Genomic DNA, 16,872 nt, shown 5'->3' with positions numbered 1-16,872 from the left:
AATAGCTTAACTATAATCATTTTCCTCCTTTTGCAAAGAATCTTACTAGCACACACGATTAGGGACGAACAAAGTTTATTCATAGAAAATCATTTCTTTCAAAGATAAATAATAGTTAATAGTTTCAAAAAATAAATAGTCATTAACGTCTTAGTTCAATATCATATATAAATAATATGTGAATATATGTATGTATACACGAAATTGTGTGCGCGAAGTATCGTAACCCATTTTTGCATAATTTCGGAGCGAACAGATCAGAACTTGTTTGAAACTGCGATGTGAATATGTAACGCAAGACGTCGCATGGGTTCACGTTAGCTCGAAAGCTATCGTCTAAAGTTTGCTACCGCTATATTACATGACACTAATCCCTAATACACTCGCTAATAACTTATCGACGTAATTCATTTTATACATTTGTTTAATGCAATTTATATTTACATTATGAATCATGAATACATATGTATATCTCTTGAATAATTACAATAATGTACCGTTACGAGTCTTCGCGTATATTATAATAGATAATAAGAATGATGGTAAAACATTTATCGTAAATTTCACTGCACAACGCCATAAATTACAAAGCGGTATTATACGAAGCAACATCCTATTACAAATGGAGCATAAGGTACTCGGTGGACTTTCATTATTTTTAAGTACCAATTATTCATGAAGGAATAAGTGCCATTGATTCTAAAGCAATCGAGTATAATATCGGCAGAAAGGGAGCTCTTCGTGGAAAATCTCCTTCGAGCGCGCGATCTCCTTTTTAAGATCAAACCGCGTAAGCCCGGCTGATAATGCAAAGTTAGATAAAACTCTTGCCTTTCGAATCACACAAATCTCAGGACGATCGCGGACCCAGATCTAAAACGAATTCGCGCTCCCGTTAGCCAACGAAGAACGGCAAAATTGGAAGGTGGTAATCCGAGCCAGGACACCCCGAATTCACTTAACCCGCACCAGTTTCAGAGATTCTTCGCGAGCCACTTCTACCGGAGATCCTCGAAGTGAAAACGTTCGAAAGAGGATAGGCGCTGCGGAAATTGGTAGCTTCTTCGATGCTAGCAAGCCTTGGCTTTGCTTTTCCTCTCGCGGAGGAACAAGGTAAACCGGTTAAAAGGCGATGCACAGAGAAGCAATATCCGCAAGCAGTCGGATCTCTGTGAGCAAAAGAAATCCCGCAAGAAGATCAACCATTTTAAGGAAAGTCCGTCTGACGAAATGAACGTGAGATGCGCTTTAACTAAATAGTTCTCGATTTTCAAGACTATATATATATGTACACACTCGACTGATTCTGATAAATACCTTATTATATTTACCTTTCAAGCGTCATACCGATTGTAAATGTCGAATCATGTTAAAATTTATAGAATGAACATTATAAATGACACGATTTAAATTAATTGTTCCTTATATATTTTCAAAGACAAAAGTCTATTTACTTATTCGAAATTTATTTAAATTTAATTTTATTTAAATATAAAAAAAGAGACAGTGCATTTTCGAGATTATACATTATATGTATAAACTTAGAGAAAATAACGTTATGGATTAAATTTGATCATTGTACTCTTTTGTTTGCGGTCAAAATTACTTCAAGATAATATTTCATGAAGATAAGCATATAATATATACGGAGTACGCAAGACATGTACGAAGTACGTAGGACATATATGTACTGGGAGCAAGTTTTCCGCTGCAAAACGACTGAAAAGATACTCCAACGTAACATCCCTAGGGCAACGCGTTATCATTCACCATATACAAAGAAAATATGCCTGAATGAGAACTCGTACACTGCTATCGACATAAACCGCAAATATGCGAGCAAGACAAATAATCTTTTTAAGAAATCTCTAAGAAAATCGATTATCCGTTTAACAGTGAATTTTGCACATGTCGATGCGCTCCATTTACCATACCAGCGTTTGCCGTACCTTTTCGACTCTACTTGGATTCTTGGCTTTGATATATTTATTTCTTTTCACTGCATTCAACTTCAGTGATAAACTGACTGTGCGTTTCTCTTGGTCATTTATGACTTCAATATATAAGCATCTTGTTAAAAAGTTTTATTCCGAAAAGATATTTAAATCCGATTTTATTTCCTGATAAAACACAGTAGTATCTTTTATGCAAATTCGAAAACCAAGTTGCACTATGTCACGTACAAATCGATGAAAAACATTCGCTATAGAGAAATGCGTGACATTAAAAACAATTTACCAGCGTGGGAAGTAATTAAATAAAATAATGTTGAAAGTTTACATCGTATAAAATTAAATCCGTAATTGCGTTACAACGAGAACATATTTGCAATTAAATGCGGTTTAATGACAATTATATGTTCATAGTAAATCTAATTGCCAAAATGATTGTGCTAGTGCCAATCAAACTTAACGAGGGTTGTTATCGCGTCGTCCCAGCAAATGTGCTTGCCTGACCTTAATACCCCGTGCAAAGCGCTATTCGTGCCTACGACAGCTCACGCACTATTACACAGATTTCTATCAATTACGATAGCTAGTTGTCGCCTGTGTATACATACAGTCACAATACCTTCCCCGATGAATTTATCCGTTAGACGATTTATCTTCGATATCGCTCATTAATTTTGTCATTTCTCACTGTCCCGCGCGTGTATTTCTGCGCGTAATACTGCTCGTCTAACGCGTTATGTTTTAATCTCCAATTCGCGTCCGGACATCGAGGAAATGTGAAGCGTGCGTGTGCATGATGAAAGAGTCGCTTCCAAAGTTCTGCGCATGATTTGCAATCAAATCGCTTGAACGCTGCTCCGATAAACGGACTGATTCACGGTACATTTAACTGCCAAATGTAATATGCGACAAACAGGTTTTGCGAATGCACGAAACAAACCGCGTGTAGCGCAAGTCATGCCCACGCATGGGAAGAAAGTTTCGCTGGAAAGGGGGTAGGTAATCTTTCAGGCCGCCGGGAAGACTCGTGAAGGAAGAAACGTACCGTATGTGAAGAAATATATCGTGGATACCGAGTTTTATGATATCGCCTATCTCTCCGTGGTTTTATACGGTTACGAAGTGGCACGTTTTTAAAATTATGCGTGCAGTTTACGACGAGAAGCACGATACAATAGGCGGTATACGGCGTAAAAACAGTGCCGAGTACAGTTTTAACCGACACTGTCACGGTGCGCGAAGAATTAATCACTCTCCTGTCTTATTAATAACGAGACGGGGGAAGGAATCGTAAACGTTCGAGTTAATCTCGCGAAGCAGCTATTTTACTGCGTCGCTTGTTGAACACAAAACTTACAATGAAAGTTGTTATGGAATAATGATCTAATCAGCACAGTGATTTTCTTGTAACGTTTAATTACAGCTGCATTATATCAATACATTATTGATGAGAAAGCCTCAGTAATCAATTGCAGTAGCCAGATACCGTAGCGTCTTCATCAAGTAATTAATATGCATGCGCATACATGTTGTTGACATAACAGCGGGTCGGGAAAAGAGCGCGGCTGCTAATTGAACCATGAAGTTCACAAGTTGTGTCATATAAATGCCTAGACAATATACGGGGAGCAAAACAGCATTATGTTTTCGAACCATAGTTTCAAAATTACAACGTGTTATTATTCGATCGAAACTGTAAAGTTCCTGTGACAAATAACGCCCCCGCAATATTGGATGCATTATTGAAACAAATTATGTAAATTAATGAAGGAATGTTAACGAGTCGATTAACAACACGAGTGACCCCGAACACAAGACAAATATTTTCCATCCTAATATATTCAATCATCACAAACCACATTTTGAAATCAATCGTGACATCGATTGACAAACTGTAGAAATTTTAAATCAGAAGCCATTTTATGCGCATAAGCGCTCTCAAAAATGCTTAAATAAAATTACAAAAAATAGATTTAACTTACAATTAGCCCAAGATACGAAGCTACTTGACACAATCTCTCTATTATAAAAAAATTCTTAAAGTGAATCCGTCACATAAAAACAAATAAAAAGAAAGAAAAAAGAAGGAATAAAACAAAAAATGGCGTTTAAATTTAGAACAGTAAAATTCAAGAAGCATTTAAAAAGGAGCGTTGAACAAGGTAGTGATTACATACTAAAAACAGAAAAGAAGAAATCATTAACAATAATGACCGCTTGATAAGGTTAACGAAGCAAGTTTTTATGAACGAATGAGAACGAAATTTATAATATGAACACTTGTTAGTAACATCTTTAATGAACTAAATTCTATAAAATTAAATTATTTTATCGATGAAATATATTCTAGATAACATTTTATTGTCTTTACAATAAAAATTTAAATTTTACGTTGCAGATATAATTGTTTCTAGAATAAATATAAAGTTTCACGAAATTCTGGCAACATAAATGTTTCGGAATTTTTCTCAGAATCGTCTTGTAAAAATTGAAACTGTATTTATATATCCCATATTTACATATCTGTATATATTTTTATCACAAATTTTTACGCCGTAAATTGATGCAAAAACATAGCAGAGCAAAGTGGCAAATAACTCAACAAAAAATCGAGAGAACGAGAAGAACGTTTTTAGTTTTACGTAAACCTTTTAATTCCATTGCTGAAACTTCTTTTGGGCAGGACGAAAGGTTCTGACGGTGAAATGGACGTGCTGAAAGAGACACGTTCGTTTTTTCTCGCGCGGAAGTGCGCTGACTGTTTTCATCGCGTTAAAACAGCGCCACGAAGCAACGGAGAAACGTTTTCGCGCTTTATTACCGCTGGTGTTGCATGAAGCGCTGAGTACGCTCTCAAGGAGTACGTATATACATATAGCCCGTACACTTGGATCGAAACGATGTATGTCTCGTAAAGCGCATTTTCTACTGAATTCTCAACTACCTTCTTCTCTTCGCGAGTTATAATCCTCTGTCGCGTTGGCTTGAAAAAAGCGTGCTTTGAACTCGATCGAGGTAGACGAATTCTCCTCCTTCACACACAGTGGTATTCTTTAGCAACTTCAAACTTGCTGATTGACAAACAAGCCGACACATGGACTAAATTCTCTATCCTTTTCTTTCTGTCTCATATTTATCTTAACAAAATAAAATATATTTTTTTATATGGATGAAAGAATCTACGAAATAAAAATAAATATCGGAAAAAAATTAAAATTTTATCTTGGATATATTTAATGTCATTAGGAATAATTATGAAGAAAATGCATTTGTTTTCGTAAATATACTCGTAGGCAGTTCGCCGTTACCCTTGCGCTAGAATCGATCGCTGATCCATCTGTCACCGTGTGATTTAATTCTATTAATATTATACGCCAATAATTCAAACTGAGAAGCTTCATACGCTCGCGATATCTTAACTTACTAATGGCGCGTAGTACACCGGATTCCTGGTGCATGGAACGTTTATGGCGATCGTGCAAGGAATTAATGTAACATATGCTTCGCGAACAACATATTCTCCGAGATAGGTAGGGCGAATAAAAACCGGAAAGGTATACCGGGAGCCACTGAGTTTGCCCAGCCACTCGATCGAAATACTTAAGGAAAGATAGCTGCAACCTGCAACCGGGATTCCGATATAACGCTGACGTTTCTCTACGAAGATTAATGTTCAAATTGAAAACGTTTCTTGAATTCCAAGTGGAATCCGCCCTTAATCGCTTGCTGCAAAATAATCGGAGTACGTTGACTCTCTCGCTCGATAGTAAACACAGTGAGAGGAAGATCCGATACGATTTCCCCCGAAGTCGAAGACTCATTTACTCTCCTTGTTACGATGTCTTCGCGCGCGTAGATGTACGTAAGCGTATTTATCGTGTGTATTAGCGAGATTGCTATTTGTTTGCTCCTGTCATTTTAACAGATATTTTATTTGCTAAGAAATACTACGTTTAAGACTAAAAATATTTCTGACAAATAAATACTTTTTAAACTTATAAAAAATGTTCTTGAAATATTTCTCAGTAGTATTTTAGTGTAGCACGTGCGCACCCAACACTTTTGAGACTTAGCTAATCATATGTTTTGCCGAAAGACCTCTTCAGTGATCTCCTCCGAATGCTTTCCCGCGGAGTCGACACACGCCTTACTGGATTTGAGTTTTACAGTCTTTGGCACGAACATGCCGTGAAACGTCTCTTGCTGTGTGTTTTTACCGCCCGATCGTAAACGTAGTGCTCGTCGACGCTCAGCGGGAACGCAGATGTGAATGTAGACGAGATTGGTGTGCCCCTATTGAGGCTTTTCGAGCCGCGATCCTCCAGCCGGGTCAGAAGGAAGAGGCATTCGTGGATTCAGTTGGGCGTGAATGGCGCGATATCGCGGCTTGGCGCTCGCGAAAAATCGATTCGGTCTAGACACCGTCTTTGTGATACAGATTTCTGAATCGGCCATTGCCGCCGCTCGATTACGCGTAAAGAGCTTTATGGCTGTTCGTTCTTTTTCTGTGCATAACATATCATCTTTGTGAAGTCCACTATATTATAAGAAAAGCTTAGTTATTGTACTTCTACAATCAGTGCCGCAGTATAATTTTGATATATTTTCAATTGTGAAATATAAGAGAGACCATGTCATCTTTTAGAAACGTATTTATCAACGTCATGTTTAGTTAGAAAACATCATATAATATAGATTTTCTATTTAATATTACACAGAAAACACACAACTTTGTATAAATAACAAATTTATGAACAATTCCTGTCCTGTATTAGCTCAACTGACGTTATCTAGATAGAAACTTATTAGCATCGTTGACTACTGTCAACGTCTCTGTGTTTGAACAGTATTCCCTTGATAGACACTATCGAATTAAGAATGTTGCCTTTGTGTATGCAACTTCGTGCCATGTTATATTCAGTAATAGCAGTTCTGTATACCAAACTTTTACTATTACGTAAAACTTTGGATATAGTCGAAAAAGTTGCTAACATTACGTACAATATTTTTCATGCGAAGTCTAACTAAAGTTTGAAATATTTCATAAATTATTGATTTTTCGATAAACTTACCTCAATACTTTTATACACACAATAAAAGATATTAATTTATGCAGAAAGGAACATTTATTTGTAAAAAAAATGTATTACGCATTGTAAATGCATTATATCAGCAAAAAGAGTAACATTATATAACATAAAATATCATCCTGCTACCTGAGAAGTCGGCTGTCGACTTCTCAGGTAACAAGATGTCATCTAAAGACATCTTAATGGCGTGTTATTGACGTTAAATACGTCAATAAGACGTTATTAATACGTCATTTGACATCACTCTGTTATCTGGGTTGTTTTTATATCCTTTTTCCTCCCTCTCAGTCGTAAGCAAGATATTTCTTCTATAAACTGTATAAATCACTGTGTATCGCATACGTGTATATTGTGAACGACGTTAGGATTGATATATAAACAAGAAGAAATATCAGCATGTGGAATCTGGATAGCTTAATGGTAAAAGCAATCGTCTGGCAAGGGAAAGATTCCGGTTTCGATTTCTGATCTAATCACCCGTAACGGAATACTATTGGTGTATAAAATAATATGGTAGAAAAACAGAAAAAGGAAAGAGATGAAATTTTCGGATTATTAATGAAACCTTTTATAAAGATGAGTGTTATGATCACAGCGGATTATAAAGTAATCTCTCTGTGATTATATAGTAATTGCCTCTTTTGTATAAAATAATTTTATGATGAACACAAAGAGAGATAGATAGATAAATAGAAAAAAAGAGAGAATAAATTTTCTTATAAATGTTATTTCAAAATTTATTACAAATTGTTACATTCGCCAATATTTTCTACCATAAATATTTCGAAAAGTCATAATCCAGCTAAATCCAGCTTTAATTTGATATTATCGTGATGAAGACCAAAATCCAAAGAGATCAACTAAAGAATAATAAATACAATCAGCTCAATATCTAAATTATTCATATCTAATAAATATATTTGATATACATTTTTACGAGTGCAGAGATATGTCATTCAAAAATTATTTCGACAAAAGGAGCTTTCTTTTTCTATTGAAAAAAGCGACTGTCTCAAGAGACAATAAAGATAACACAATTTTTTCTCATACGAGTCAAATAATTTTTATGTCCTCGTATATTTGTATGCACCTCCGTCTTAGCGAGACGTGCACTCTTTGTTATTCAAGGAAGCTATTCGCACTATTCTGAGAGCTTGGCCGTACTTTTTCGTAAACATGCACCAACACGCGCTGCATAGCGCCTGGCAGGCGAAGTTTAACTTTATCCGTGGATTTATTCAGACAAGAATCTCTCATGGCAAAGGTAGCTGTAAATATTTGTTAAGAAAATTTTTGCAAGGATAGTAACATTATTATTTCGTATAAACATACAAGTGGAGCAATTGCAACTCGTTAAAACATATAATTCTGTTTAGCTCTAAAGGTGTTGCGACTTCGTAACGTCTAAAATAAACGGAAAAAGTTAAAACACATTGCTGAAATTTTCTTTTTACAAATTCAAGTAACTCGTCGTTCGAGTTACGTAACGTAATATCGCAAATTCGATTTTAGTTTCTTTCGTGACTTTTATGTTTCAGAAAGCTTCTTGCAGTCTGGCAGGCGAAAAACGGAATTACGGATGTGACGATACGATGACGCGAGATCCGCAACGACGGGTAAATTACCCGTACGCTGTAGATCGGCGGCGGATACCGAGGATGGTCCTTCAGATTCTGTTAATTCAGAATTTTGTCACATTTAGAGCCGTTGCTCAGATAGCCGAATGCCCACCTCCGGAAATAATAACGGGCTGTCCTTGTTATAACTTTGAAGACGGTCTCTTTCTGGAATGCGCTGGCGCTACGGAAGAGACTCTAAGAACAACGCTAGAAGGCGTGCTAAGTACTAGCGGTAAGAAGCTAAATGTTTAAGAGATAAGAGTCAAGAATTTTTGACAATATAATGGAGGAACTATATATATATATATATATATATATATATATATATATATATATATATAAAAGCACTATATATATATATATATATATATATATATATATATATATATATATATATATTCTAAAATAAATGTCTGTGTGAAAGAACTTTTTTATATATTACATCATATTTACGATTAAGTATGCTTAGCGACATTCTTAAAAGTATCGGCTCTATCGATTGACTGCCCTATTAAACTTACTCGTTACAGCTCATTTAATGCCGAGCTACTATTACATGTGCGCTTTCTTATATTTCCATGTAGCTTCAACGTAAAGTTAAAGTTGACGTGGTTGAAGGAAACCATTTTCTTTAATGCGCCCCATAAAACTAATGAAACGTGCAATCAGCCAATGCTGCCAAATTCAAAGTTTATGTTATCGCGATTCAATAAAATGAATGGCCATGCCCTTTACGATCGTTTCAGGCGCGGGCACGATGGTACAGTCGTTGAGTGTTTACGAGCTCGACAAAAGCATCGAAGAACTGAAAGAGGGTGCCTTCCCTCCCGGCTCGCAAATCAGGCATCTTCAAATATCACATTCATCTTTGCGAGAAGTGAGCGAGGGCGCCTTCACGAATTTGAAAGATAGCCTGGAATCCCTGGCGCTGGTTTCCGGTCGTTTGCCCCACGTGCCTCAGAAATCATTGGCCGATCTACGAAAGCTGGCTGCCTTAGATCTCGAGACGAACTTGATACAGGACCTCTCGTCCTACTGTTTTTACGGCTTGAAGCTAATGAAGCTGACTCTGAAGGGGAATCAAATATCGAAAATTTCCGAATACGCGTTCGCGGGCCTCGAGGACAGTCTCAGCGATCTGGATCTAGCTGAAAACAAATTGAAGCTGTTCCCCATGGCTCCCTTGAGAAGACTCGAGAGCTTAGCTTCGCTCAGGCTGGCGTGGAACGAAATATCGGAGCTGCCCGACGACGGTTACAGCCTCCTCAGCTCCTTGCTGATCCTCGATCTGAGCAGCAACAATTTCGAGAAACTGGCCGAGGACTGTTTCAGACCCTGTCCCATTCTTCATACCCTATCCCTCTACTACAATTCCATCGAGAGCATTCACAAGGACGCCTTCGCGTCGCTGAAGGATCTAGAGTCGATCGATTTGAGCCACAACAAAATAGTCTTTCTCGACGTGGCGACATTCAAGGGGAACGAACGGCTGCGCACGATCGAGCTTAGTCATAACCATATTCACTACATCGGCGGCGTGTTCGCGCGACTGCCCGAACTGAGGGAACTTTATCTGGCGGAAAACAATATCCTGGAGATCCCGGGAGATGCATTCGCCAGCAGCGTCAGCCTCGCGGTGGTGTATCTCCAGCAGAATGCCATCCGTAGAATCGACGCCAAGGGTCTCACGAGTCTCACGCAACTGGCACAATTGCATCTGAGTAACAACTACATCGAGAAGGTGCCGCGGGAATTCCTGGAACACTGCGAGAACCTCTCGTCGCTCTCCCTGGACGGTAACAAGATCCGCGAGTTACAGCCGGGCACATTTCTTAAACTGCATCAATTACGTGAGCTGCGGCTGCAGGATAATCATATAACGGAGGTGAAGCGTGGCGTTTTCACGCCGCTACCGGCGCTTCTCGAGCTCCATCTGCAAAACAACGCCATCACCTCCATGGAGACGGGCGCGCTTAGAACGCTGAATAGTCTCCAGCACGTTAATCTGCAGGGCAATCAGTTGACCATGCTCGGCGACGTCTTTCAGCTGTCCGCCTCAGAATCGTCTTCCGGCGGAAGCTCTTTGGTGTCTATTCAGCTGGACAGCAACGGCTTGGCCGTTCTGCACAATGACTCCCTGCGCGGCCAAGCGTCCGTCAGAATCATGTGGCTGGGTCACAACAAGCTTACACACCTGCAAGCTCCTCTCTTCAGGGATCTCCTTTTAGTGGAGCGCCTTTATCTGACGAACAATTCCATATCCAGGATCGAGGACGCCGCTTTTCAGCCGATGCAGGCTTTAAAATTTCTCGAGCTCAGCATGAATAAACTGAGTCACGTAACGGCGAGGACATTCTCGGAACTGCACGAGCTCGAAGAGCTATATTTGCAAGATAACGGCCTGAGAAGACTCGATCCTTACGCGTTGACGGCTCTTAAGAAACTAAAGGTATTGGATCTGGCGAATAATTATCTTACCGTTTTACAAGACGGAATTTTTCAAGAAGATCTGCCAATTAAAACGTTGAATTTGAAGAACTGCTCGATAACTACGCTGGAAAAGGGTGCCTTTCGCGGGCTCAGCAACTTATTCGATCTCAACTTGAACGACAATCTTCTCACGGCGACGGCGCTGCTACGTCTGGACGTTTCCGGTCTTCGAATACTCGCGGTATCCGGCAACAATTTCAGTCAGATCACGGAACACTGTTTCAACGGGCTGCCGTCTCTGCAGGAGCTGTTCCTGGATGGCTCACAAATAAGTCAATTACCGGAAAACATTTTCGTGCTGAATCGGAATTTGGTGCGTCTACACTTGAACCATAATCAACTGCGTGCCCTGCCGCCGGGCATTTTCGACAGATTACTAACGCTGCGCGAGCTACACCTGGATCACAATCGATTTCAAGATATCCCGTACTCGGCGCTCGCGAGCGCCCTTAATCTCGAGATCCTCACGCTGTCGACCAACGAGATCCTCAACGTCGACGTGGCTAGTTTCGCCAGCTTGAAGCATCTGAGAGAGTTGGATCTGAGCCACAATAAGATCGAAACGATGTCCGGATTCGCGATGGCCAATCTGTCGCTTTTGATATCCGTGGATCTCAGCCATAATAATTTGAACGCTCTACCGGCGAACTTTTTCGCGCATTCGTCCTTACTGCGAAGAGTAGACTTGTCGGAAAATAAATTCCGACAGATACCCGCGGTGGCTCTCTCGGGTCAGAATCTTCCCGGTCTGGCCTGGCTAAATCTCACGCGAAATCCTCTAAACAGAATCCAGGATCTGCCATCGGAAGCGATGTATCCTATTCTCCAAGAGGTGCATATATCCGGCACCAATCTGAGTATAGTAACCTCACAAGACTTCGAGGCTTTTCCGGCGCTGTTGCATCTTTATCTGGGTCAGAATCGCATCCTGCGAGTATCGCCGGGCGCGTTTCGCAGTCTCCCGAATTTGCTCACTCTTCACCTCGGCATGAACAGCTTGGAGATCTTGCCGAAGGAGAGACTCCAGGGCATGGAGCATTTACGGATACTCAATTTAACGCACAACCGTCTGAAAGAATTGGAGGAGTTCCCGGAGGATCTCAAGTCCCTCCAAATACTGGACCTGTCCTACAATCAGATCGGCATTGTTGGCAAAGTGACGTTCAAGAATTTAATTAGTCTGGTGGAGCTGCATCTTTATGGTAACTGGATAAACGCCATCTCCAGCGAGGCATTTAGACCCCTGAAGAAGTTACGTCTACTTGACTTGAGTAGGAATTACTTGGAGAATCTGCCGCTGAATGCTTTCCGGCCACTCGAAACGCAAATAAGAAGCCTGCGAGCTGAAGGTGAGCTACTTAAACACACCTAAGGTATATTTGTAATTAATTTTGCGCTCGCAAGCGCGTGCTCATTTTTTCTCGAGAAAAAACGACACGATTGCGAGCGAAAGAAAACGATATCCGAGAGTTTTCTCTCGTATATACGACGGGGCTATCGATCCGAATGAAGTTACTACTACTTGAAAATCAATTGCATCACCGGTCACGTTTCGCCATATCTTGAATCAATATTCAACACTGAAACAATCAAACAAGTTCTCATAACTCATTTTCTTCAACGAAATCCTGCACGAACTTGGATTTCTTATACCGTCTTGATATTTTTCAGGAGCTTGTTTAAAATATATCGCTGATTATATAAAAGTCTTTTTTTTTATAAAATGTACAAAAAGAGATGGCACATATTACTATACGACAATGAAATATCATCTCGTTAATCGGTTTATTCATGAATCACGCAGATATGTTTTATGCTAATTGGAAAGTATTAAACTGGAATCATAAAATTTAATTATTGTTAATGCATGAGGTTTGTAATTAATTTTAGTCAGTTACGATGCGTGGTAGAATAAATGAGATTTATATTTATTATAATACTTACATTTATTACATACGCACATTTTTATTTAATTAAGCATTTGAATTAAATTTCCAATAAATAACTGTGGAGAATGAATAGAGTCTCATTGTAATTAAAAACAGTTGCAACATATACAAAACATTTAAGAATCTTTTTTTGTGTCAAACTTATATAACTTACAAATATATTTTTGTGCTAACTGGATAAATTAATCTATAATCTATAATCAATAATTGAATTGTGTGATTTGAATGTACGTTATTCAATATACATAATGTAACAAAATAATCTAGCATTTTATATTCAAATACATACTCGATATTGGGAAATCATCATATTTTTATTATGCTATAAATTATCATATTATGTTTATTAACATATTATTGACCGAAGATATATCAGCTCGTTTTTTATTGTCCGAACATTTTGACCGGTGACGAATTCACTGTTTAGAGAGAGTTTAAATTATCGTGCAAAATTGAGCTTAAAATTGTTAAAACTTAATTTTATGTTAAGCTCTTCTTAATCTGTCGTTAGAGCTTAAAATTGATAAAGTTTTTATTATACTATAGGATCGGTGAGTTTTACTCTTTGTCGTGAGTTGTTTTTTTTTTTTTTTACATTGTATGTACATGTAATTTTGTTCCCGTTAAATTGGCTTGTATGAAAAATAGTCGACCACAGGTATACATGTTTCTACATGAAACTCCCAGTCAATGTATATTAATTAACAAGTATCAACTCGCTATCGATGTTTTTCGAAATATCTAGTTTACTTTTTAAAATTTTTGATGAGTAAAACATCGCGAATAATAGCAAACTTTGCTCTGGTCTCATTGGCAGAAAACCCATTGCATTGCGGCTGCGAATCGCAAGAATTGTGGGAATGGTTGAGAGACCATCAGAAATTGGTGAGCGGGGTCGGCGGTGGTCGTAGCCGCGGAAGAAATGGTGTCGGAGTCGGTGACGTCGAGGGCGGTTTGTTAAGATGCGAACAGCCACCCGAGCTCCGGGGTCTCGTCTTCCTCGATCTTGACCCCCACGCCTTCTGTTCCGCTCCGCTGGTCCTGAAACTCGCAATTCAAGACATTCAGCCATTCTCCGTTCTGGTATCGTGGCAGAGCAGGAATCATTCCGGCCTCCACGGATACCAAGTGGCATATCATGCCTTGGACAACGTCGACGAGGTAAGAGTTTTTATTATTGCGCGAGGAAAATCGTAACTTTACGCTACGTTGAATAAAGTGAACGGGAAGGAAGCATCAAATTAAAAAGAACTGCGCTGTCTATATATAATTTATAAGTGAGAATGTCTTTTTATTAAACTACATATTTTTAGACAAAATTGCTTTTATTATTATATTACTATTATTTTTAATGTACATAATGTAATTTTAGTAAAATTATTTATTCCTGTAGCTATTTGCAAAATCCATAATTTTTCTCCAGTTATCCAGTTATTATATTTTCTTACAGAATATGGCACAATATTAAAAGTAATGTACTAAAGTTTCACGCGTGGTTTATTATATAAACAAATGTACACTGGTCATTTCTTATTTACTCGGCGCAAAAGTAAGAGGCCCGCACATGTTGACGGCGAAACGTTTCCGCCGGGGTTTCAGGTTCGAGGTAAGCTGCTGGATCCGAAGGCACGTTCGGTAAGATTGACGAAGTTGGCATCTGACACGCGCTACCTGATCTGCGTACTTGGCTTGGGCAGTTGGGGCACCCCGATCCCGGAGGACATCGGCTCCTGGCAGTGGAACGCCTCGACCGATGACGTGATCGAAAGTTCTTCGTTGCCCGTGATGGTAAACTCGCCTACGAGCCGGTGCACCGAGGTCAGAACTTTGGACGCGCCCGACTCGATAGTGGGCGACGGCACGATGAGCGACAGGGGCAGCTTGGCGAATATCCTCACGAGACGGCTGGGCCTGATCGTGGGTAGCTGCATGGGCTTCGTGGTCTTCGTGGTGCTGATCTCCGTTCTCGGTTATATGAAAATGAAGAAGCAGCGGGCGACGATCAAGCGGGATCAGCCGTTGTCCTCGAATCCGCCGGAGTACATGTCCTACAGGCACTTCTCGTTGCAGAGCGGCGACAGGGCGGAGAACGCCTGTCCGAGTTTTATCAGTAACATCGGGCCCCCGTCCCTCAGCTCGTAGCAGAAGGCGAAGGAGTCTCGTAAAGAGACCGCTCAACACGACATCGAGATGAAAACCGTGTCACCCAGTATCTTCAGCTAATAATCGCGCGGCACGAGAGGACGACGGCGCGTCGTGTCAATGACACTTCCGGTGTCGTCGGATAAAGTGACGAAAAACGGGACGGCCGCAGGTAGTACCGGATCTTCGAACTTTTAATGCGCGTTTCAAATAAATCGAATTAGAAACCGTCGAACATGTCGATCACAAAGTGGAATCGATGATCTGTGATGATCGTGATTTTATTCCGGCTGTTACGAGTTAACATAATTTATTTTACTCCGCGAGCATAATCCACAAACGCTATTCGATTTAGCAAATAATCAAAACAGCACGGCAATCGGTAAAATTTTTTAATCAACAACAGCACTTCGACACAGAACAATTTTTTGTACTATATATCGTCGAACGTGACCGCGACGTCAATATTTTCGCGATTAAGCTTTGCCTTGTGCACCGAAGGAAAGAATTCGACGTAGCAAAGTGCCAAAAATACGTGTTTCCGCGCCACAAAACAAGCCTTCTCACCCCCGCCGATCGCTTGAGTGTAAACGCGCGACTTCCGCTGTGAGAAGAAAAGAATGTCCTCGAGTGACTTAATCTCATTATCACTCATCAGCAAGAAAGCATTGTCAATATGCGCGACTTCGGTACGTCACACGACATTCGAAACTCGTTCCGAAAGACTGGGAAACATTCTCGCGTGAAATCCAAGGAAATACCTGCATGCCTGCGAGAAAATCAAACGTACGCGATAAAATTAGCATTTCGACCGAAGATTTTACCGGAGCGGATTACTCTTTAACGATTGTTCTTTTTTACGATGTACACCATGGGGAAAAACCGTCGGCTGTTATCGGCGATTTATTTCCCCGCTGCTTTTACGAAACGAGCAACCGAGCAACGACGTATCGACCCTCTCGAAACTTCGAATCTCTCGTACGAAGACTGATTTTTTACGCGCCGTTTGAAATTTCCTTCCGAGACTCCTTCGCGTATCACGCACTTGACGCGACACCTTTTTGTAAATATGTAACGTGAAACATCGCGGCATAACGATGTTTATGCAGATGTGTATCCGTGAAATTCGTCTTTATAGTGCTGCGCAAGCAATATTACACTTATTCGTATTGATAGTCTCTAATGATCAGCACTAACGTAATTAAGAAGAAACGCGATCCACGATGAGAGACGTCGCGTCCTTAAGACATCGCAATAGGGAAGATTTTACGAACGGTCGGTGATCTAGCCTCCTCAATTTTGATAATATCACGTTACGAGGCGGATATACACACATCTCGTGACATTCGGACGAACACATTCGAACTCTTGAATTGTGAAAGACTAAATGTGATTCCTGCCAAGAAAAATGAAGAAGAATTAATCGATTCCAAGTTGCCAAATGTTAATTGTGTATCAAATATTGTGCAAAAAAAATCGGTTTATTGTATATAGATAGAGGATATGTATACACATAGCATTCTTTATTATAGCCTAGGCTTTCGGTTAATAAAAGTACCCCACAAAGCTGTAAATCGATTATTTCAATCATTCGTGTAACTTCCTCAATCCTTATTAACCAACCGATTAA

General features: G+C 39.6%; 1 protein-coding gene across 6 annotated transcripts in view; it reads left to right on the top strand.

Annotated features, from left to right (window-relative positions):
* Positions 1 to 16,872, top strand: part of LOC143895956 (uncharacterized) — a 130,187-nt gene that overhangs the window by 69,376 nt on the left and 43,939 nt on the right. For 5 of the 6 annotated variants that reach the window (XM_077403494.1, XM_077403493.1, XM_077403491.1 and 2 more), the window contains exons 3-6: positions 8,581 to 8,893; positions 9,408 to 12,500; positions 13,918 to 14,261; positions 14,700 to 16,816. In XM_077403494.1, coding sequence (XP_077259620.1) covers positions 8,635 to 8,893; positions 9,408 to 12,500; positions 13,918 to 14,261; positions 14,700 to 15,242 — 4,239 coding nt within the window. In that variant the 5' untranslated portion in view covers positions 8,581 to 8,634 and the 3' untranslated portion in view covers positions 15,243 to 16,816. Of the gene's footprint in view, positions 1 to 8,580; positions 8,894 to 9,407; positions 12,501 to 13,917; positions 14,262 to 14,699; positions 16,817 to 16,872 lie in introns of those variants that run through there. The other variant, XR_013256509.1, reaches the window with a different exon arrangement.

Source organism: Temnothorax americanus, unplaced genomic scaffold (genome assembly GCF_048541705.1).
Source record: "Temnothorax americanus isolate GAGA-0224 unplaced genomic scaffold, ASM4854170v1 Scaffold17, whole genome shotgun sequence".
Taxonomy (NCBI): Eukaryota; Metazoa; Arthropoda; class Insecta; order Hymenoptera; family Formicidae; genus Temnothorax; species Temnothorax americanus.
Note: the sequence above shows the minus strand (reverse complement) of the source record. Positions and strands in the feature narration are given on the sequence as shown.